The sequence below is a fragment of the Camelus dromedarius genome, chromosome 25 (genome assembly GCF_036321535.1).
Source record: "Camelus dromedarius isolate mCamDro1 chromosome 25, mCamDro1.pat, whole genome shotgun sequence".
Lineage (NCBI taxonomy): Eukaryota > Metazoa > Chordata > Mammalia > Artiodactyla > Camelidae > Camelus > Camelus dromedarius.
In genome coordinates, this window is record NC_087460.1 from 13,323,705 (window position 1) to 13,348,540 (window position 24,836).

At 38.7% G+C, this 24,836-nt stretch overlaps 1 protein-coding gene across 1 annotated transcript in view; it reads right to left on the reverse strand.

Moving 5' to 3' along the window:
- GYS2 (glycogen synthase 2) overlaps positions 1-24,836 on the reverse strand; it is a 39,590-nt gene that overhangs the window by 14,095 nt on the left and 659 nt on the right. The window contains exons 2-11 of the mRNA XM_010988829.3: positions 17,013-17,194; positions 16,551-16,742; positions 13,534-13,716; positions 9,957-10,101; positions 7,650-7,767; positions 7,349-7,469; positions 4,827-4,933; positions 4,103-4,162; positions 3,115-3,193; positions 2,225-2,338 (exon numbers count right to left, since the gene is read on the reverse strand). Coding sequence (XP_010987131.2) covers positions 2,225-2,338; positions 3,115-3,193; positions 4,103-4,162; positions 4,827-4,933; positions 7,349-7,469; positions 7,650-7,767; positions 9,957-10,101; positions 13,534-13,716; positions 16,551-16,742; positions 17,013-17,194 — 1,301 coding nt within the window. The remainder of the gene's footprint in view (positions 1-2,224; positions 2,339-3,114; positions 3,194-4,102; positions 4,163-4,826; positions 4,934-7,348; positions 7,470-7,649; positions 7,768-9,956; positions 10,102-13,533; positions 13,717-16,550; positions 16,743-17,012; positions 17,195-24,836) is intronic.

The following is a 24,836-nucleotide window of genomic DNA, read 5'->3' on the forward strand; positions in this document are numbered from 1 at the left end:
CAATCTGTATTTATTGTACACAAGTGCCAACCACGAAGAGATCGTCAGATTCAGATTTAGATGTGGGTGTGACATGAAAGGTTCTGGGAAAAACAGACATCTACAGGGAAAGAAAAGATTTTCTTGCTCCCACTATTTTCTCTCCAAAGGACAAAAAACTTGAGAAGGACCAGTCTGGAGTAAACGACACGAGAATGAAACTAAGTAAGTGTTGACACACTCTGTGGATCCAGTCCTGCTGAAAAAACTTAAAAGGATGGGGCATCCTTGGCAGAGACCGTCCTGCATTTCCAGGGGGATATGTGTAGCCTGACTACTATAGGTGCACTAAGTGAAATTTTGGAAATCCAGAAACACAAATGAGAAATAAAAACCACCCATAATTCTGTGTCTTGGGGCAACATACACACATATGTGTGTGTAGAATATTTTTGCAGTGAAAGGGTTAACACAACACAAAACATTTTATAAACAGCTTGCATCATTTAATGCTGTATTATGAATTCTTCCTACTATCACGACATTTTCTCCTGCCTTGATTTCTGAGATCTTTTCCTCTGTCTTTCTTTCAATCTCCTCTGAACTCTTGAAGTTTCCTTGGGTCAACAGTCTTCTTCATTCATTCAGCCTGGTCTCCCAGCCTGGCAGGGTCGTCATTACCTGGTCTCCACTCCTGCCCACATGCCGACAGCTCCCTTCACAACTGTCCGGATGAACCCCAGGCTTATGTTTTCTAAGTACCTCTTAAGCATCTTAACTTGAATATCTCACATGTAACTCAAACTCAGTCTATCAAAATCTGAACTCAGTTCATAACAAGACCCCTCAAACCAACTTCTTTTAAAGTCTTTCCTTAAATTTTAGAAAATATTGGTTACATACTGAAGCCTAACCTTCTCCCTCTTTCTCACTGTCAGTGCCCACTGGTCACTAAGTATGGTCTTTTCTGCAGGCAACCAACTCTTCCATTGTTCCATCCTCTCTAGCTTTGCCGACAAGGCCTTTGTAAGGGATCCTCAGTGCTTCTTACCGCATCCCTGTACTGTGTGTCTCTTACTGCATCCCTGTACTGTTGCAGTAGGTCCTTAATTTGTCTCCATGACATCCATTCACACCTACATCAATGAGTGAGTGCAGGGTGAGAAATAAATTTCAGGATAGACTAATTTTTCCCCCAGAAATTTTGCAGAGAAGAGTAGAAAAGAAACATTTAAAAACATCAAGAGGAGACAAGGTTAAGGCAAAGTTGTTTATTTTTTAATGTGGAAAAATTTAAGAAATATCTGTAGACAGCAAGGGAAGGGCTAGTAATCCTAGAAAATAAAAGAGGGTAATTTCCTAAGAATGTGGGAGGGAATAAGATCCCAGAAAAACCCTTAGAATCTGAAGGAAAAGAAGTAAGCATAGGTCAGAATTTATATTTGAGGCCAGTATGATGGGACTTCAAAGGAGTTTATAACTCATAGGATTCTCAGGTCATCTGCTAAAGGTGAAAGGAGGAAGGGACAGTGGGAACTTGCCCTTGAAAAGATTGGTTAAAGCGTGTGATCTTGAACGCAACTTGATCTTGAATGCTGATGAGTGGAATTGAGTAGGGATAAGCAATTATCTGTGCACACGTTCGCCATTGACCCTCATGCCTACCACCACGCCTAGGACATAACAGATCCTCAGTAAACATCACAGAGTCGCAGTGGCAGAAAGCAGGTCTTATTTATACACCTAAAACTGTGCCTCATCATCATAGAAACTCAAGAGTCAAAGGAATGAATTGGTCTATAGAAAATTACAGAAAAAAACATCATTAGCCACATTCTCTGAAACTGGAAGCTTCTCATACCATAACCTTAAGTTGAACTTTATCAGGAAGAAACAAAGACAATTCAAGTTAATCTCAGAGAGTCATTAATTAAAGCAACTCTTAGAATATATGTGTTTCATTAAAAATTAGGCAATTTCCCTTATGCTCACTGACTGTATTGTGCAATGAAAATGAATGCTAAATTACCACTCAAAGTCCTAAATATGCTTCAGTTTTTAAGAATGATACCAAAATAGTTATTATTCTTTAGTTACCCAAGGCAGGAAGCAGAATTAATTTTCTCTAGAAATATTATTAAAAAAATTCTGATAGATGTTAAAACAAGTAAGGGTACTTCTAATAAATCCTCAAAAATATATTCTACATGATTCTGACGTGCCCCCACGGACCAATTAGTTCTACCTTGACTCTGTCTGTGCGGCCGTTGAAAAGCCCGATCCGTCTAATGGTGCTGAGGATGGGATCGGTGGAGTCATCAATCATGTTGTGAGTGGTCACTGGGGGCAAGGACTGCCGCTGAAGGAACGGAGAGAAGAAAATGTCAGTCGTGGAGAGAATCAATAAGTGTGACTAATTTCAACGATAGGTCATCGGACACACGTCATCCAACATTTATGCCTTCCAGTCAGAGACGACCCTAATGATGATGACAAATTGTATGAGTGTTCCAGAGGAGCATAATGGTTGAAGAACTTCCTTCGCAGATCGTGAACACACAATATTTTTGTTTTTCACCTGCAGCCACTATAGGAAAGGCCTAGAATTCTCGATGGCTTCTGGAACTTGTTTGGCATAAAAGTCCTGAAATCTTGACTGGCGACGAGCCACTCTCCCGGTTCCCACTAGGGGGCTGTCCTCCAGTGCCTCACTGCTATTGACAAGCTTTCTGTACGTAACTAACACACATTTTTCTCTTATCATAATTCCACTTGACTGAGAAACATTCACCTTTTCTCTATAGTGACTCCGAATTGTATGCTTTTTAAAAACTTTAGGAGGTTTTTGTTATCATTGCAATATACATAGTTTTTCAACTGGACGTATTGGTTCCGAATGTATTTTTAAAGTAGATACAAAGACAAGTTCCATGAGATGTTTTAAAGAGCCCTGAAAACCACTCATGAAAGAGAACATGCAAAGATATCACTTAGGTAAATACTTAAGAGTGACTTTCCTAGTTCTCAAGTTTCAAAATTCCCCAAATGAACTGTTCCAATCAATTTTTAAAGATATTGATGGAAATAGACTTGAATAAACATGGGAAGTGCGTTGGGCACTTTTTTCTTTATTACCTGAGTTGAAAAGATGGCTCTTTTCATAATTGTTAGATCATCTCGATCCAAAATGGTGTTCATGTCAGGAATTTCTCCTCTGTGGGGAAAACAATTTTAATAATAAAAATAAAAAGTGCTAGCACCAATGGAGTGCCTCCTGTGCATCAGACTCTGTTCCAAGCACTTTAAAAATAAATGCAGAGCAAACATAGTTTCCTAATGAAGCTCACAGACACATTCCTACAGTGTGCAAAAGTCTGATAAAAGAACACCTTTGATAGCAGAAAAAGAATGAAATTAATTTTTAAAGCATTAATGTTGGTGAGCAGGAGAATTCTCTCATGATATTTTGCCAACTCCTGAATACAGTGTTCTCAAGTCTCTGTAACCTGTCCATCTGTGAGTTGATATTTTTACTGGTAGAAAGAAATGGTGCACACCTGCTGCCATGCACCAGGAGACAGCACACCTTTTTTTCATATTGAAACAAAATCCATATATTTTGTATACTTATTATTATTTTGTAATACATTTTAATTTGGCTTTATTATTTAGATTTCATTTTATTTATACATTTGTATATTTCATTTATTTATTTTTATTTAAATAATGTACATTATTTATTAAGCAAATATATGTTTGTTAACATATTAATTTAAAATACATGTTAATATAATTAATATAAGTATATACTTACTATATATTAAGTCAATATATATTTTGACTTAAAACCTTATGAAATCTCCCTCAGCTTCAGAATCTCCTTTAAGGAAATTTCCACTGAATTAGAACCCATCTGCCTTTATAAATATGTTCTCATTTGTGTAGCTTGTCTCACATATTTATCCAATGAAGAATAAAACAAAACCTGCTCATATGATGTAATGCATCTTCAAAGGGTAGTCATTCCCTTATATTTGGAACAAAATAAACATGGTGTCTAAATTATTAAGTGTAAATAGTGAAGCCCTACATGTTTGCAGTGTTGAGTGGTCCAAGCACCCACCTTAACAATGCATCGTACAGTTTCTTTCCAAACTTTTCCTTCACAGAATGCGCAGTGTCCCTGTGTGAATAGAAAGATTTACAACTTAAGTAATGTCACAATTTTAGTCATTTGCCACGACAGTGCTGTTGTTCCATCAGTGCATTCTTTGAAATTACAGGTCTCTTCTGTATAGCCTCTTCTATTATTTTCCTATTTGCCAATTTAGCCTGAGTTAAAACCGCCAGAGCTGAGGCAGCAGAATACCCTGACCAGGGCAGAGAGCATACCATTTTTTTTGCTTGATGATAATCTGGGGAGGGTGGGGGAAGGGAGAGGGAGTGGATGGAGGTACAGATGTAACATCGGGAATCCACTGACGATTGTTGAGTCTGGGCTGTTGGCGTGCAGGGGGGTCATTACATGAATCTCTTTACTTTGACATATGTTTTTAAATCTCTGCAATTGAAAAAAATTTTTTTTAATTCAACCCATCTTTAAAGATTTCTACAGAGGCCTTATCCTACTGGGGTAGCTCACTTCAAAGTTCTTATACTCACACCGTTTCACAGGCATGACATAATCTAATATACCAGCCCAATGAAAAGAGAACCGAGTAACATTTGTGCTATCATAATCTTAAAGGAAAAGGAAAACAGTTCAAGGAACCAGATCGGAAATCATGCACTTGAAAAAAATCCCTTTCCACCTATTGCTTGAGAACATTTACAAGACGCGAGGTTACCAGAGCTGTTTTCGCACTGCCTGGCCTTTCAGGGTTTCCACATTGAAATTATTTGTCTTGGCAGGCATGATGAAAAACACCACCACGGTGACGTCACTTTTATGCATCTGATGGGGGATTAGAAAACACAACAGAGTGAACTATCAAAGATAAGATAAGCCATGTGACAGATGAACCTTACACTGTGAAAAACAGGGCATTAAAGTATCTTTAAATTAAAAAGAACATTTAAGTTATGATCCACAAAGAAATTACAGCCCCTGTCCTGAGGCTTTTTCAGAAATTTTAATTTAAATATGGCTTTAAATCAAGATTTTCCAATAAGCAATTAGAAAATCCACGCATAAGATATTTTCATGGTATCGACTACCTAAAATGGAGAACAATTGCTATTTGATATCACTGTGCTTTTCTGTGGTTAAAACAAGTTAAAATGTAAGTTATGATTCCATGGATAAAACTAGCTCTTTCAAATTTCAGATTGGAAAGTTAATGAACCTTTCATTTGGCTTTATTCTGTTTTTTTTTTTTTAACAGTGAATTCATGAGGATGGGCACACATAGATTATTTAGTTTTCTATTAAGTGTCTTGATTCTCGTGACGTTGCATTTTGGTTTCTTTAGCCCTGAAGTAAAGGAACAAGCATGAACTTCTGGTGTGGCAGCCACTCTGCTGGGTGATCTAAATGCATAACTTAACCCGAGCCTGGCAATAACCACGCACGCTACCGTCAGTCTCCTCATTCATCTCAAAAGGGAGTTGCAAGAGGTTCAGTGTCTTGTCTGAGCTCCTATGACAGGTTATTGGCAAAGCAGGGATTCAAACTGTTTGTTGTTGTCTTTTCTTTGACTCTGCAATCTGTTTTCTTTTCCTCTTTTAACAAATACCATTGACCTGGAATTTCTCAGAAGGAAATGACAGGCCAAACAGCTGTGGGAATGAAATCATAAACTTACTTAAAACTGTGAACAGATGAATGCTCTTGCCTTCGGAAAATGACTATCCCCCGAGTGCGGGGCACTTAATCATCTAGTCCGTGGTCTCTGCCCTCTAGGGCCTGATATTCTGTTCAAAACATCGATAGGAGCCTCAGAGTAGGAAATTCTCCCCACGAGTAGCCAATGTGCTATTAAAGAATAACTATGCTATATGGAAAGAGAATGCTTTCTTTCAATTTCTCCAAGGATTGTAATAATTTTTGAGGTCTAGAATAAGAGAAACTGGGTTTTCTTTTTCACACTTAAAAATAAAGTGACTATTTAATAAATGTATGCATAAATTGATTAATAATGTCCCTAAACATCATACGTGTTTGATCTAGCAGTGAATTCATCTGTAAGCTTGTTGAGTAGATACAGACCAGGAAATACTCTGAAATATATTATTCCAGCTTATTCTTGAATCATCTTTCTGGTCTTCAGTCCTCTTTTGTAGGCTTGGGTTTTTATTAATGTGGTTTTAGGAAATCTTTTAGCATACTTGGTACAATGTCTGCTCTAGGGCAAGGATAAACTACGTTCAAGAAGTAAAAATTTAACTGGAGAGCAGGACAGGGCTTAGCAAAGTTTAGACTGTCTCAAGATCTCAATAAAACTGGACTTCTACCCTGGTCTTCTGCATTTTCCTGTTACTTATTCTATATTTAGATGTGGTGTGATTGGAATGTAAGCCAATAATTTTCATCCAGAGCTATGACATGCTACTTCTATTGGCACAGGTTTTATTGCTGGGTTAGTTGGGAACCTATTTTAAGTCTTACCCTCCTGAACAAAAATTGAGTCCACATTGTTGGGAGTGGAAAACTCCTTTCCCTCCTTTGCGTTTCTGTGTGGTGGGACCTCTCCTAGTTTCACAGTGCAAGACTTTCAATCTCAAGGAAGGGACACTGCTAGTGAGTTGGGGGAGGTAGAGAGTTTGTGTGCGTCTGCCCTGTTCTCCAGAGAGCAGCTGTTGGCTATCAGCTGTATTGCACATGTTCTTCTGAAAGCTTTGCTCCAGTTGTGGGAGGATGGCAGTGGCCAGAGCTGCCTGCAATTAGATGTCTAACACCAAGAAGTTTAATACCAACGTCCAGTCTTAGGAAGCCTATTGGTGCCATATACCCAAGCGACATGGTCCATTGTAGTCTTTATTGGTTTTTAAAAAGGTGAGATTTTGTTCTCCATTTGGTGTTTTTTTTTTTTTTTTAAATATTTATCTTTTAATTGTTTCCAAACTCTTGGGAGGAGGGTGGGAAAAGGGATCTTATATGGTGGTCTTAAAACATTACACATATAATGTGATAAGATTGTGGCTCTTTAAAAACTACCTAACAACTTAGACAAATATAAAAGTGAACAATGAGGCAGTCTTAATATGTAAATGGAAAGACCGAAGCCATTTGGAGAACAAGGCTGCCATTTTAAGTCTTCAAAATCATATACTCTTTTGAAAACGAGTTAAGAAGCCAGAAAATTCTTTACTTCCCGCAGAAGAAGGTTCTCCTATAAAAGCACTGCATGGCATTCTAGAGTGGTCTTACCCTCAGCAGGAAATTGAGCCTGGATAAGGATTCTAGGAAGATGTCAGCTCCTTTGTTTGAAAATTCATACCTCCCAGCAATGAAGAGGAACAACGTTTTTTCAAGATCAAAGTCCAGGTGACTAAAACAAAACAAACCAGTTTCAAACAAACTGAAGTAATAGCAACAAGATGTACACAGGAATTTCAAGTACGAAGGCAGCTGGGAAAGATAAACATTTACTCTAACCACCCTGTTTTTCCTCTGTATCCCAGATCCTTAAAATCACATGCCAATTTTTTTTTAATAAAGAAAAACATACCCATAAAAATGACCTCGAACAAAATCTTGGATCCTGGCCTTGTACATGGCATGTAGATTTTGAAATTCATGTACTGCTGAAAATTTCTTAACATTCAAGCCATTTGGAGTAATTACATCTGGAAAAGCAGAATAAAATCACAAAAAATCTCTTCTGAGAGAGGGTAGCATTGTTTAAAAAGACATGGTTTTTAAAATCTGTAAAGTTTGGTGTCTCTTAACATTTCTAGATCCTGACTATCATAGAGTTGAAAATTCATAAAACTTTACAAGAAATTGCTGAAGTAGGAGATCAAGAGAACCTGACAGAAATAACATTGAGTGACGGGTACTACGAAACCATCTAATGAATAGCAAAAATAATCATATAAGAGTTTTTCATTTACTGATTGCTTACTGTGCACCAGGCACTGCTCTAAATGCCTTGCAAAGTAATTCATTCATCTTTGCAACAACCAGGGGAGCAGGGTGCTTATCCGCATTTGCAGAGGCAGAGACTGAGGCACAGAATTGCTATGGAACCTGTTCCAGACACACACGTGTCCGTGGGAGTAGAAGCCACGGGGTCTGCCTTCACCTACTGCGTCCTTAACTGTGCTGTGCGCTAAACCACCTCTTGTCATCTTCTTCTGACCGAGCGTGTGGGAAGTGTCCATATGGAAAATTGGAGCGGTAGCCCTTTATTTCTAATACATAACCGATTCTTTCTGTCTAGAAGATTTTGTTGCTTGGGCCAGAAGACATTTTTGGTTTTCCAGAACGTTTGTCTGTGACAAGAAAGATAAGGCACTACTCAGAGTTCTTGACGGGAGCCACCTACTGAGTTGAACACTTGGGTTATTGCATTTAGTAGCAGTGAAAATAAAGGTGATAGAAAAATTTAGCACATGGCAGTGGAGATTTTTGCAATGGAGGTTTGAGCTAGAATGACAAGTATGCCATCATTTTGAAGGATATGTCACAGTTCCTAGGCCATTCCCTTGCCGTGGTTCCACAGAATCACCCCAGGCTTCTTGGTCCTTTCTTTGAGGGGGATGGAAAGAACTGATGTTTTTTAAAAAATTTTTTTACTAAGTAATTGGCTCTACTCGTTTATAGATCTTGCCACAGGTGGGTCAGTTTTAGGTTGCTAAGATTTCCGGTCAAAGTCCTTATGTGAATAATTCCTGCATGAACTGTACAGTGTGATCAGGATAGCAGACAATTCCCTCTTACAATGTATTTCTCTTTCTGTAATAATTAATTAATTGATTAATTAATTCTTTGAATTGAGGTATAGTCATTTATAACGTGTTAATTTCTGGTGTACAGCATAGTGATTCAGTTATATATATATTCAGTTATATTTATATATATGTATTCCTTTCCCTATTCTTTTTTCATCATAAGCTATTATAAGGTATTGAATATAGTTCCCTGTGCTGTACAGTAGGACCTTGTTGTTTATCTATTTTATATATAGTAGTTAGTATGCTTCAGTATCTTATGGCAAAGATTTAGCTGGGCCTTAGGAATTAGTTTAAACCATGGTCTAAATCACTGTGGAGAGTCTAGCATCCTCTCTCTCGATCGGTTTCTGCTTCTTATTGTACTTCATTGTAGTTTAACTTCCTTTGTATCCCGTGCTACATAATAGAAAAATGGAAGCTGCCAGCAGCTTCAAAGCTTGACATTTCTGTTATACAAGACTGCATTCAAAGACTCATGTGTTTAAGACTCCTTATGAGAGCATTCTGATTGGTCCAGCTTATGTCAGGTGTCTGCCTCTGGACCAATCAGCTGTGGTCAGGTGACAGGGTCACGTTTTATGAACGTGCCTCTTGGCACTGCAGCCTCTGGATGGGTCTGGATATAGTTCCCAGAAAAACTTGCAAGAAAATCTTGGGAGAAGTAAACTTAACAGGTTTCTACTAAACAGGACAAATGAGAATATGTTATAAGATGTAGTACTGGGGTAGCCTCACACAGATTTCTGATATTTTCTGGACTTCCGTTTTCTTAAAATAGAAAAGCCAACTCAGCTTGCTTACTGGGTTGTCATAATGACAGTTTAGAACTAAGGGATTTTAAGCATCGTCTGTTTATTCAACAAACACATATTGTATGCTACTATGTTCCAGATATAGCTTAGTGTTCAAAAAAGCTACTGAAAGTGAGCATTTAAATATGTGTAAAGATTTGGGTGGTCATAGTGAATGCAAATTTTCCTCCTATTATTATTTTGTGCATTTTCGTTTAAAACACAATTTTCATATTCTAACATCATTTGAGCTGAAAGATCGGTGACCAACTCAGGGATGATAATTACCAGGCTTTCTCTTCAGCATGTGCTCTGCCTCGATCGCTGTTATTTCGGAAACTGTGGTGAACACATGAGCACAGTGGACAGAAGCCCGCTCCATGCAGTACCGGTGGTAAATCTGCCTCTCCCCAGCCTCTTTGTCTATGTTAAACTGTTAAAACAAAACAGAACAGTTTAGGATTAGCGGATACACACTACCATACATAAAATAGATAAACAACAAAGCCCTACTGGACAGCACAGGGAACTGCATTCAGTATCTTATAATAACCTATAATGAAAAAGAATATAAAAAAGAATATATATATGCATAACTGAATCACTGTGCTGTACACCAGGAACTAACACAACATTGTAAATCAACTCTACTTCAATAAAAAATAAAATAAAATAAACCAAAAAAAAAAAACCCCACACATATACATTTGCTTACACTGATCTAACCACACAAAACAAAATCAGATATTTTTTATATTGTTTTTCTCAAGGCTATGTGACATTTTATGGCCACAAAAAGAGTAATGATAATGTTTTACTAAACCAACTACTAAAATACATAGCTACTTATGCTTTAAGAAAATGTTGTTTACTTCGTTTCTGCTTAAACAGCCATTTAACGCCCTAAGTAAATGTTATTTCCACTTTGCTATAATCATAGAGCATTCTTCATCTTTTTGTACTTTAATTATACTTTTACTTATTTTATAAATATTGAGCTAATTCCTTTCCCCAAGGTCTTTATCATATTTTTTCCATATGCAATGAAAAAAGCTGACATTAAATTTGACACAGAAAGTAAGGATAATTATTATTATCATCGTCCATTCACTGAAAAAGACCTGACAAAGAGAAAAGACAAATGCTTTCCCATGCTTATGTAACTTCCACCACTGTGTAATTTCAAGGAGTGTACAGTTACTTTAATTAGATGGTGTGTTAGATTGTGCAATCACCCATTATTCTGGGCATCCTAACTTTAACCAAAAGCCAGATCTCCAACAATTACTTACATAATTGGCAACCTTTGTGGGCTTTGGCCATTTTGCTTAGTTATTGAATGTTATGTCTCATACAGCTGCATATGAAACTACAATGTCTAAGAGAAAAAACTCTGTAAAGTTGCTGCCATTATATTAGCAGGTGCTTTTTGGAGTAAAGATTATTAGAAGTTTGACACTGTGTATCAGACACTCTTCTAGGCAAGATACTGTATTTAAATCCTCATAAGCCACTGAGACACGTATTTTGTCTTCATTTTATGCAGGGGGAAATTGAAAGTTTTAGAGGTTAAAAAACTAGCCCAAGGTCACATATCTATTAAATATTTTAGAAGAGCCCTAAATTGATCCCAAATCAGTCTGACTCCACACTTGGGGTCCTATTTGCTTTTATATAAATTAGATTCCAGCCCTATCAACAAGTCAGTCCCAATGGTGACTGCACCATGCAGAGGAACACGCCAAAAAAGACTCATTAGATGATTCTAACGGTTACAACGGGGTCATTCCTAGGGCATCCCTTCTTGACTGTAATATTTGCAACCATCTCTCTTAAATTAATTTGAGTCAAGTCTCCATATGACATCCTTAGATCAGCAGATGTTTTCTTAAAAGCTCTATATGGCTGCTCTCATTCATTCAACTGAATCTCTCATTCAACCTACATTTGTTTAGTAATTTACATATTTCGGTTGCTTTCAAAGAGCTTACAAATTAGTGAGAAAGCAAGTAGAAATTAGGCAGAAATGAGTAAGTGTCTGAGTAAGGTATAGGATCTGAGAGGGTCTGATTGATCCTGGCTAAGGATAAGGAAAAGTGTCTCATATAGGTGTTCATATTGTCAGCATCACCTCTTATGTTGAACTTTAAAATTTTTTTCATGCATATGATTTGGTGTTTTTTGTGCTTTACCCAAATTCTAAACCTACTGTGAGCATTGGGACATCTGCTGTAGAAAATGATTACAGGGGCATTTCCTATGAAAAATGGCTATGAGTTTAACTCCAAATCTAGCTTGTAACCACTTGTTATCTACTAGTCCCTCCGCTGAGCGGGATGTTTTACTAGAAAGATGGGCTGGGGTCTGACGAAACATGCATATTTCAACCAGTGAGGGGCTTTGAGCTGTGGGGATATGGAATCATTTGAAGGTCGTGTGATGTAAATTCTGACCTTTGATTGAAAGGATAAAGCTGTAATATATAACTACATACTACATGATAATGCATTTGTTCCTTGACAACTAATAAAATCTGAAGTGTATTATTAGCTGTTTTATTAATTGTTACTGTCCAAGGCTCTAAGTGTTCTGAAGTGAAATATTTGATATGCCTCTGTAATATTTTCTCTTTCACAAAAATCCAAGTCTGCCCTTCTCCAAGAATCACGGTGGCTGAGCTTAATACAGATCACTGGTTTGCCCTTGTTAGTCTACCATTAGGAAATTTGGCTGATCTCCTAACTCTCTGAAGTCTTTGGTGTCTTTATTTTAAATACACATCCTATGTTTACAATTTGACCTTTAGGTTAGGCTGACCTTTTTATGGGCAAGCTCTCATTAGGACCGCTATGCAAACGTGAAAGTTTGTCCGCAAGAACTTTCCAGCACTCCAAGTGTCTTTGAGATAGAGGATTAACTTCCCCCCTCCCTATTTGAGTAATGTTACCTGTGTATTACAAACATACACACATTTACAAAAGCACGCATTCTGTTTCATAGACTCCTAGAACAATTTTTAAATTGGGGGAGTCTTTAGAAATCAACTTTCCAACTTTCTTATTTTCCTGAGAGTGAAAGAGAGCCCTCAGATGCTAAACTGATTTATTTGGCAACGGAGACGACAAATCAGCAAAACTCCTGACTTTACGGTACTCAAATGCTTTGTCAATATTATTGACATGATGATATAAAAGACATACTTTTATTAATCTGATTTAATTGATGGAAAATAGAAGAAAGAAGCCAAAACTGAGTGACTTTAGGTCATAGAATAGTGCAGTCTTCCAAGGTAAGCAAACCCAACTGTTTGGTCACCAAGGACCCACAACCCTGGTTTTGATAACTTGTCTTACTGGACTTCCACCGAAACTCCACTGTGCTTTGCAGGGTTACAGGAGAAATCTGACCTGTCTGTTCACTTGCGGGATGGAGGAAGTTAGGTTCATAGTACAAGTTGATGCCTAGAATTCCCATCGTGCACCTGCCCCCCCCACCCAGAGCTGTGGGCAGATCCGGGGGCCCTCACAGCATTTCCCGAGCTTCAGAGTGGATGGTAGCCCCGCCTCACGCCCGCAGGGTCTGACTCCCACCACGCCCTTTTGGATCCTGGGTCTCTGGCTCCAAGGCGGACGGACATCCGGCCTCTCAGCGCTACCCGCCACTGCACTCTGAGCAAAGTTAAACTCTATGAGCAATCTGTCCCCGCAGGGGAGGCTTTGTACGAATACTGATTAGCTGAAAGGGAAGGGCGTTCCCGCCATGCGGCTGGCAGTGGAAGCTGAAGAGCAATACTTCTCATCCTGCAGCTTTAAAGGTTGGGAAGAAAGGTGGTGCGGGGTGGACGGGAGCTGGAGGGACCAATTACCTTATCAAGACGGTTGTAGAAATCAGTGTTGGCTGCACAGAGATACCTCCCAAGCAGTGTGGCGTGCGTGGTGAAGACTGTGGCGATTGGAAGCTTCCGAGCTCGAGAAAGGATCAGTCCGGTTCCGGCCTGCCATTCATGGAACTGGACAATGACGTGTTTCCCATCTGCGTGATCTGTCACCTACGCCAGGGAAGAAGGTTCATCATCAAACGTTGCTGATGAAGATTGACCTCGCTCATGGCCCGCCCATAGGCAAGTTATCGTGCCTGTAAATTTTAGCACAATTTTAAAGGCTCTAAATATAAAGCATTCAGATTTAACAAGTTTAGGGGCTTTGTCGGATTAGCAGCATGTTCATAAAGCCCATATATTTTGATGGCATTATCCTCCTTTTCAGTAATGGATCAGTTTGTTTGTTTTTAATCTGCAGAGGGGCCTCATAGAATAAATGCACAGTGGGCACCCAATAAATAGTCATTGCATGGATGAATGAATAATAGCAATTATATTTTTGAAGACTCACTGAGCAGCTGAATCAATTGGGACCACCCACTTACAATCTTCTTTTAAAACAAAAAATAAATGACTTCATGTTTTTAAGACAGTCTTATTTGGATTTTCCGTTCCTTGAAGTCAAAAACATTTTAATTGATATATTATTATTTTAAGACTATGGCACTGGGGAGAAAGATTAATAATTTGCTTAGAATCAAGTAGAAATTTAGTAACACATTGAGGACCTACCCAGGTCTAATTCTGGGTCTGATTCTAACACTAGGCAGAGAACCAGTTTCTTAACGTTAGAGTTACTTTGTTTCACTAAAAATATAGCTACTGTTATGATCCAGCAATCCCACTCCTGGGCATATATCTGGAAAAGACAAAAACTCTAATTCAAAAAGATAAATGCACCCTAATGTTCACAGCAGCACTATTTGCAATGGCCAAGACAGAAGCAACCTAAATGTCCATCAACAAATGAATGGGAAAAGAAGATGAGGTATATATATCTATATACATACATACAATGGAATATTACTCAGCCATAAAAAAGAATGAAAAATGCCATTTGCAGTAACGTGAATGGACCCAGATATTATCATACTGAGTGAAGTAAATCAGACAAAGACAAATATCATATGCTATCACTTATATGTGGAATCTAAGTACAATACAAATGAACTTATTTACAAAACAGAGACTCGCTTACATAGAAACCAGATTTATAGTTACCAAAGGGGAAAAGGGTGGGGAGGGGTAAATTAGGAGTTTGGGATTAGGGGGGAAAAACTACTATATATAAAATAGATAAACAACAAGGATTTACTGTATAGCACAGGGAACTATGTTCAATATCTCGTAATAACCTATAATGGAAAATAACCTAAATATATATATATATAAATATATATATAACTGAATCACTTTGCAGTACGCCTGAAACTAACACAATATTGTAAATCAATTATACTTCAATAAAAAAGTTACTTTGTTTCACCCCTACAAAAAATTGCTATTTACATCCCACTCCCCTTATGGCTGTTTCCCGAACATGGGTGTGGCACCAATAATGAAAACACCTGTGTTCAAGAAGACTGCTCAGAAAATTGGGAAGTCTGGAGAATTAACTTACTTCTCGTACTTAGTGTACATCAGCGTCATCTGAAAGGCTTGGTCAGCACTAATGTCTGAGTCCCACCCCAGATAATCTAATCAAGTAGTTCTGGGCTGGGGGTGCATTTCATACAAGTCTGCAGGCGAAATCGTCTTTGAGAACAACTGACTTGGGCTAAGATCTTTGTACTTTAAAGTACCTGCTGTTCAAAAAGTTCCTCACAGCTATTACCCATTGGGCAGATCGAGGGGTGCAAAGAGGTGACAGCAGAAACAGGGCTTGCCCGGCAGCCTTGGATTCCTTTCAGTGTCTTTCCCCTTTGAAGTAAAGAAAATCTGTTTCTGGAACTGCCTTGTTTTAGAGAAAACTGGGGCTCTCACTTTTGTGTTTCTCTCCTCTTTAATTTATTTTAAAAAAGGATGACTGCAGATACGTGCACGCATGCGTGCAGCCCTGGGGGCAGTGGCTCAGGAAGGCAGTGCGCAGAGGAAGAGTTGGTTTCAGCAGCTGATGATAAACAAGACTGCACGTCTGTCACTGGGCCAGATCCTGTCAGCACCCTCAGTGTTCTCCTATTCTGTCGCCAAGACAAAGCAAGAGGGCCGCCCCTCCACTGCCCCCTTCAAGGCAGCCCTTCAAGGCTGTTGGACCGACTTCATCAGAGAGAAGTCAAACTGGTCATGAGGACACACCCCCAACACGTGGTTCTGTGATGTGTCCTTGGACCACACCCCCACATCGCTAGGGATGCTCTTCCTTCGTTATCTGATTTGTGAGTCATGCATAATCATCGTGGAAATGCAAGGAATGGGAAGAAATCCTACTGCTGTACTCTCAGGACTTAGTGCGGGCTTGGCCCATTTAACAAGGACTGATTTCCAGTGCGCTCGTGTTTTTTACATCTATGGGATATTTCACTGCGATGGACTCCTTAGCAACCGCTGAGATCACTTCAGCCTTTAGCAAATGACGAAAAGATCTAAAAGCCACTGTAGTTGCACAAGCGCTCATGCATGAACAAAACCAAATATTTCAAGCTATTTTCTCCTCCCATGGTTCTAGAATTCATGTACATAGTGCATGATGTATATTATTTTTTTCTTGCATATACACTGACTATTGTCAATGTAGCAGGCAATATAACTGGGTGTTCTATCCACATCGCTCTGTTTAAACCTGACATGAAGTAAATATTAATATGCATCATTATTACCCTGTTCCAAAGGCTGGTATTTAGTTAGAGGAAGGCTGAATATGTCCTCAGATTCCTTTGAAATGTTTTAGGACAATTCATGGCATCATCTCAAAATTCGCTTAATCTAAAGGTTGCGGGATCATCGCTGGGCACAGAGAACAAGTGTGCTTCTCCTCCGTTGTACGACTATCCAGTAAACTGTACCTCTTTTAAGAACCAGGCAGTTAATGATCCAAATATCAGCATATCGTTGGCTTCCTGGTCGTGATAAGGGATGCCGACGCTGCAGGCTTCCCAGAGGTCACCCTTCCACTTGTCCAGGTTCCAAGCCGAGTAGCCTATGTCAAAGAGCACCACGTAAGGACTCCCTTCTATCAGCCATCTCCCAAAGTGCACCTGCACATAAAGAACACACAGTCATGGAGTAGGGCTCAAGAGTCTGAAATGGGTCTTATGGGTTAAAATCAACTTGTCAGTTGCATCTGCAGTCTATAGGGGAGAATCTGTTTTCTAGCCTGAGGTCACCAGGATTCATTTAAAATCAGATTCATCATCTTTCTCATAAACCAACTCCTTTTCCCTAAGTAGATGAGTTCATGTAAACTGTGTTTTCCCACAACAGTTTGCTAAGACTTGCTGATTGGAGAGGCAGACAGTACCCTTTACCTGGCAGCCGTGTTTATTCATCGTGCTCACGGCTCTCCCAATGGCATCATTCACAGGTTCGCACTGTTCCACCTGAGTCTTCATATTATGCTCAAAATACGGACCAATCAGAAAATAATTGTCTCCCCATTCATCTGCAGTTGTTTTGGCCTTTGTCTGAATCACAGTATAGATGCCACCAACTGTTAAAAAGAAAAGGTCCCATAATCATTCAGGTTAGTAATTCATTTTAAGTGATGAAGGGATAGAAATGAGGCCATTTTTTTGTCTATGTTATTATGTAAGCCAACATTGTCATTATTTTTTATTGAAGTACAGTTGTGTACAATATTGTGTTAGCCCTCATTTTTAAGTTAGCATTTGAGATTGATCAAGCATAAGGGTTTAATTTAATTTTCTAAAAGAAAGTTTTTAAGGGATACTATCAAAGAGTTTCTATTCAGTTCAATTTCGTGCACATTTCAAAGCCCTCCTGGGTGCTTGTTGGAGAGCAGAGGGTTGGTAGCAGCAGAGAAGTACAAACATTTCAAGGAAATCCAAAGAGACAATTGAAATAAAGTGGCACTTGGCTTAAAGCTCTATCCGCATAGAAGTGTCAAAGTGGGGACAAACAGCTATTGTCATGATGCATGCTGTCAGTGGCCATAATCACCTTTCATCCCTTCTACAGTGGTCCAAGGGAATGACATATAACCAAGTAAGGGCCACTGCTCAAATTATGATCAGGTCTCCTAGAATAAAATGCCACTTATTTTCTAGGTACCAAGCAAGTACCTTTTCACAAGGGGAAGAAGCGGACAGATTTTGAAGTGATGCTTGGCCCAACCCTCATGTCAACCCCAATGACATAAATATGAGTCTTTGTATGGTATTCCATTTTACCTCTCTGGCATTGCTGCCATCACTATTAAAAAAGCACAAAGCCCCAAAATAGGTATACTTCTGAAAAATACGCATACTGTTATACTCAGCATGTCTACATCTAGAAAATTGTTCTGGAGGAAAAATAAGAAGATACATGTATAACGATATTTATTAAAGAATTATAATGGGGGAGGGTATATAGCTCAGTGGTAGAGTGTGTGCATGTGCTTAGCATGCATGCGGTCCTGGGTTCAGCTCCCAGTACCTCCATTAAAAATAAATAAATAAATAAAAATAAACCTAATTATCCCCCCAAAAGACAATGTAAATAAATAAAAATTTTAAAAAAAGAATTATAATGATGAAAAATTGTAATCAACTTAAATTGAACTAGTTAACTCAGTTAACCTGCCTAAGGCTCAATTAGCTTTCCTGTTCAGGTCCTCCTACTGCAATTTCATGTGCTCAAGGTCCATTTCAGGCTCCCTCTGTCCTCCTAATTTGTATATGCCAACTACTTTCCCTCGATTTTCACTCTGTCTATTTACCATCTTTTGCCCCAAACTCCTCTCTCGGTGTGCTAATTATAGGTGAGGGTGATGGCATAGAAATGTGGTCATTCCCATTTTCAAATTTGGAGTATAAAACCAAGGTTCACCAATGCCTAGTTTTTCATGAATTATTGTTTTACCACAGTGTGGGTCATTGAATTTGGACTTCCTCTTTACTTTCAAACACGTACTTTGTATTTTATTGATCTCTGCTTTTCCTGAAACAACATGGGAGCTAGCTTTAGTGTGAGGGCAAAGTATCAGGGTTTTCATAAGAAAGAAAGGATGAGCTATCATAGCTCATAAGTCAATGAGGAAGCCGAAACCCAAGTTTGCCTCCAAGAACACTGCCAGTATTGTTAAAAGTAGGATTCCAACGCAGTATGGAATGTGGACACCTGCCCAAAAAAGGAGTTATATATTATAATATATAAATATAAACATATATATGGGGAGAATCTTCACTATTTTTAAATGGTTAAAAGTCAGAGAATTTAGACGTCTAGGATTTCAATATGCATCGCTACTAATCTGACCCCTTGTCCCAGCACAGAGCTGCTGAAGCAGGGAGAGTCATTCCATGTTAGACATCATTCTCTGAGGCAGAAGGTCTGTTAGAGAGTAAATGCCACTGGTTACAATGGTCACCAAACGTTCATGTGCCCAGCCACCTGCTGGGTCTGTGCTTCAAATCAAAGCAGCCGCAGGCCGGGGCAGTGGGAGATGAAACACAGGCACGCCCCGCCCTGATTACATCCACAGTGGCAGCTCCGAATGCTTTAGACCAGAAGGGCTTAGTCATGGCAATCTTGATGAAGAGGAAGTGGAGAGACCAGTGCTCGTCTTCAAGCTATGTTTGCACCAAGCATCGTTCTTTCAGAGATTGTGTTTCGTGTGGCGGGGCGTGGGATGCCTTTGACACGGCCACTGCACATCCACACCAGGCAAAGATACCCCAAGCTCTAATTACAACGTCGCCCATGGTTGCAGGAACCCTGATCCGTGTCCTCCCCTCCCCCCTCCACCCCTTTCTGCTTTTGCATTTAAGGAGAGAATCATGGCGTCACTCAAAGTGAAAGCCAGCATAAAAGTGGACACTCCGACTTCCCTACTTTATGAACCAATTTTATGAAGAAATAATAATAATAATAATAAGCTAACACCTATGGAGTGTTTATTAAATGCTAGGCACTGTTCTAAGTGATTTACAATCGGTATTTCTTTTAGTTTTCACAACACCGTTAAGGTAGGTGCTATTATTACCTTTATTTTTAGGAGGGGGAAGCTGAGACGTAGGGAGGCTCTGAGAAGGATCCAGCATTACACAGGTCATGATGGAGTTGGGGTTCCAATCCAGACAGTTTGACTCCAGAGCCCACAAGCTTTCGATAGCAAGATTGTAAGTATAGTTGTCCCCCAGTATCCACAGTAGATTGGTTTCTGGACACTACACCCCAGTGACCACTGTGGATACCGAAATCCAAGGATGCTCAAGTCCCTTATATAAAATGAGTAGTGTTTGCATACAACCTGCTCACAGCCGCCTAGACACTTTAAATCATCTCTAGGTTACTTATAATATCTAACACATAAATCTAATTACCTCCCCCTATAAACAAAAACCAAACCAAAAAAAAAAAAAAGAAAACCTTATCTAATGCATTGTAAATGCTGTGTACATAGTTGCTGGTGCATGGCGAATTCAAGTTTTGCTTTTTGGAACTTCCTGGAATTTTTTTCTTTGACTATTTTTGATCCAAAGTTGGTTGAATCCACAGATGCAGAACCGTGGGTATGGAGGGCCGGCTGTAACTCTACAGAGCAAAATACCGATGAATGTTTGAAAGTGGTGGTGGGCGCGAGGCAGAGGGGGAAAATGAGCAGTATCACGAAGAGACAAGAGCTTAGGTCTTAGGGAGGGTGGAATCCTTTCTATTTTGCTCTAGAGAAAGGCCATTTGGAAAACAATACTTAGGGAAAATAGCTTTTAAAAAAAAAATCTTGCATTTCTGGGTTAATAAAAAGGAACCTAGAGATTTAGGGAGCTTTAGAGCAGTGGTTCTCACATCAGTCATAGAGGCCTTTGGAAATCTGATGAAATCATTCAGTCTTTTTCTCTGAAACAATACATACAGATATGAATGCACAATTTTCAGATACAAATTTAGAAGGTTTACAAACTCCTCAAAGTTCAATATTTTTACGTTTTTTGGGGGGGTGTATTTAGGTTTATTTATTTATTATTTTTTAATGAAGGTGATGGGGATTGAACGCAGGACCTCATGCATGCTAGGCATACACTCTGCCACTGAGTTATACCCTCACCCCGCTTGAAGTTCACTTTTAATCAAGGTCCCCAGCTTTTGAACTTCTGCCCTAGAATCCAGTGGCAGACTTACAGTCATAATTGGTCCCTACCACATCACTTTGACTGTAGTGTTCTATTTTTCCATGTGTCTTTTGTACCATGTGACCCAGAACTGTGGTGTCGAGTTTGAGGAGGGAGCTGGTGACAGTATTATGTCCGGCGATACGGTGGTGTAGACAAAGAGTGTCACCCCCATGTCAGTAAACAAAGGATGTTGCAGCCACTGCAACCCCCCAATTGTGCACCCCAAGGGGATTCAGGGTGGACAAAAACAGGATATTGGCCGTAGATAGTTAAGGGGCACATCAAAGGAATGATTTCAATGAGCCCAGATACTTTTTTCCAGTGGGGAGAGGGGACAGGGGGGAGACAATACAGGACTAGAGAGAAAAAGGGTTATTATGGGATGATTTGAAATCATATGTGTGAAACTTGACAAGTGTAAAACACTATAGAAGTTAAAGAATATTTCATTCAATTAAAAAATTTTTAGGAACCACTTCTGAATACCTAGCGCTTTCCACTATCTAGAATGTCAATGGCTTCCCATCATTCATGGATGGAAAAATGTAACTCCTTAAGGCTAGTAACTCATCATAAACTTCACAGTCCAGCCCTTGCTGGTCTCTCCCATCTTCTCTCTTGCGCCCCTCCTTTTCTGTCTCTGAGCATCCCTCAGATCTTTGAGCAGAATATACTTTCTCACCTCTGCATCTTGGCATGTACAGTTCCCTCCCAAAGAAGGATGCCGTCTCCTCCGTCGTCTCTATCCAACAGCTATTCATCCTTCAGGCATCACCTCAAATGTCTCTTTGCTAAAGGTTTTTTCCAAGCCTCCAACTAGATAGAAACCTCCCCCTGCCCCCACCAGTGGACAGGCAGACCTCAGAGACATTAGAGGTTCAGTTCCAGACCACCCCCATAAAGCAAATACTGCAATAAAGCAAATCTCGCAAATTCTTTGGTTTCCCAGTGCATATAAAAGTTATGTTTACACTATTCTGCAGTCTACCAAGCATGCAATAGCATTTTGTATATAAAAAAAAAAGTACAGACCATAATTTAAAAATCCATTATTGCTAAAAAAAAAATGCTACCCAACATCCAAGCCTTCAGCAAATTGTAGTCTTTTTGCAATAGTAACATCAAAGATTGCTGGTCACAGATCACCAAAACAATACAATAATAAGGAAAAAGTTTGAAATGTTGTGAGCATCATTAAAATGTGACACAGAGACATGAAATGCATAAATGCTGTTAGGAAAAATGGCGCTGATAGACTTGCTTGACCCAGAGTTGCCACAAACCTTCAATTTGTTAAAAAAAAAAAAAGTCATATCTGTGAAGCCTAATAAAACAGGGTCTGCCTGTGTGGTCCCAGAGCGCCTTGTTCTCTTATTCTTAAACTCACTACATTTGACTATAATTGCATGGTCGTCTATCCTTCTGCAAGTTCATAAATTCTGGAAGATTGGGAATCAATGCTGTACTGTTAAATTCTATGCCCTTTGTTTCCCAGGGTCTGATACCCAATAGACACTTGATGAATCTTTATTGAATAGTAAATGGGTGAATGAATAAGAGCAATAAATTTCAAGGTTAATGTGAACAAGTGGAAAAGGTGATTTCAAATTCTAAGAATTAACATCCAGTAATTTAACCACGACTCTCTCACTGGTTATATTTTACACGTTTCCATTGTTTGTTGGAAAAATTCTGGCAGTGAGGAACTTTTTCCCCCTCTCTAAGAAAACTTTTGCTTTCTTAGGTATGAATACATTCTCTTGTTTGCCACAAAACATTATGAGATGGCTGGAGTGTATTACATTCATTTCATCATGAAGAAACTGATGTTCAGACAATTTAAAGGTTTTTTTTTTCTGAGTCTCAGAAATCCCTGAACTTTCTGACTGCAAGTGCTGTGTTCTTTCACCTACAGGACATTAACTTAGACACTGCACGTTTTAATTTTTAATTCTTGCATAGTAATGAAAGAGAGAAGTGTACTCAGAGGAGACCTAAATGCTAGTCCTAACATGTTCATCTGCTTGATCATTTACTTCATCTCATCTACGAAGTGATGGAGTTGAATTCATGATCTCTAAGATGTCTCCTACCACTGCTTTGAACAACAGGGAAGCAAAAGTTCAAGGTAAATTTTTAAAAGAAACTATAGTGTCAATGTATTGTCAGGGATGAACACAATAATGGTCCATTTATATAAAAATTTCTTTAAAATCAGACTGTAAATAAATATTAAAGCTATGTTGGAGATGATATCAACTTGGGGAAGTCACTTTTGTGGGTCCCCTTTTGATAAGAAAATCCCCTTCCTCTTGCATGGGAAATGAAAGAAAGTATGTAGCAAAGGCAGCAGGAGGTTGAAAAATAAATGTATTCATGCTTTCATGCCAAAAAAAAAAAAAAAAAGCAAAAAATAAAACAGAACAAAACTGACAAAAAGCCAACCAAACAAAAACAACGTTGAACATTTTTGATGCACCAGGCATGGTTCTAGGCTCTGAGGTCAGCATGCATGTCATCAGGTTGTAAATTCCAGGGCTTAACAGTTAAATTTCACCAGTGTGTGTCCAGCACTGGAAGACAATGCCCCATTAACTTTGCTTAATGAAGAGAAAAGAAGGAGGAGAAGGACTCTGCTCAGGTGCTGGAACCCACACAGAGGTTTTCTGAACTGATTCCTGGTGCAAAAGAGTCCCTCAGGTTTTTCCATCAATAATCTGTATCCTTGAGTCCCTGCCTACTCTGTCTGGGATTTCTGTGTAGTAGAGATGGCCCTGTTCCCAGGAATCTGGAGCACATTTTAAAACCTTGTGACTGGAAAAAGAACAATAGGAACAGCTATTTGTAAAATACTTCACTTTTCCATATTAAGGTTTCTGTCCTTTTTGCTTCCTCCTCACTAAATTGCAAAGAGGAATTCTGTGCTTTGTTCTTTTACATTCATTCTGTGCATTTCTAACAGGAAGAATTGATATTTAATTTTGATTGGATGATATTAGGAATTTTATGAATGCATACACATGAGAACTTTGAACACTGAGCATAAGGTAAAAATCAGAACAGATGCTAAACAGAATTTCTCTAATTTTGAGGGTTTTTGCTGGCTCTGATTAGCCCAAAGGAAAAAGTAACATATCACATTCATGTTTATTTCAGATCCTTTAAATTACTGCAGTAAACATGCAAAAAAAAAAAAAACAAAATGAAAAACAACCATGTAATAGATCATACCACATATTATCATTTCAGATCCTTTAAATTCCACAGGTTATCACTATGTTTTCCCCATCAATCATTCAGGCCTGATTCTTCATGACCTGGAAGCACTCAACCTTCAAAATCATGACTTTTTCTTACTAATATTCCCTCAATATTAGTGTCAATAGTCTCAACACTTTTAAACTAGACAATATTAATCCACAAAGAATTGGTTTTTAATCATTTTACAGACACTTTTATTATAAAAATCATTTAGGTCACAGTCCTTTGCCTTGCCTTTTCCAAGTTAGAACAAATGAGATTATACCTTTTTAGGAAATTATTTTGTCAATTTGATTTCCTTTTTTTTTTTTTTTGTAATTATTATGTATATATAGTATTGAAGGAAAACTACATGCATTATTCTTAATAGGAGTTCAATACCATGCCTTCTGAGTTGCTTCTAAGTTAAAACTTTAATTCCACATTCATCCTGAATTATCAGAAATGCCATTGAATAATTCAAATAATTACTAGCGGTGTATGGAGAAAGAGTTTCTAACTGGGCCTGATCAGGTACAATTCTCCCTAAGATAAAGTACAATGCAGAGGGTATAGCTCAGTGGTAGAGCGTGTGCTTAGCATGCACGAGGTCCTGGGTTCAATTCCCAGTGCCTCCATTAAAAAAAAAAAAAAACAACCAAAAAAACCTGATTACCTAAGATAATGTACAAAATTGTGCTTTTTCGCTGAGAAAAATCATTAAACCAAAAAAGTAAATATTAACTCTATATTACTGTCTTGTTATAACATGGATTT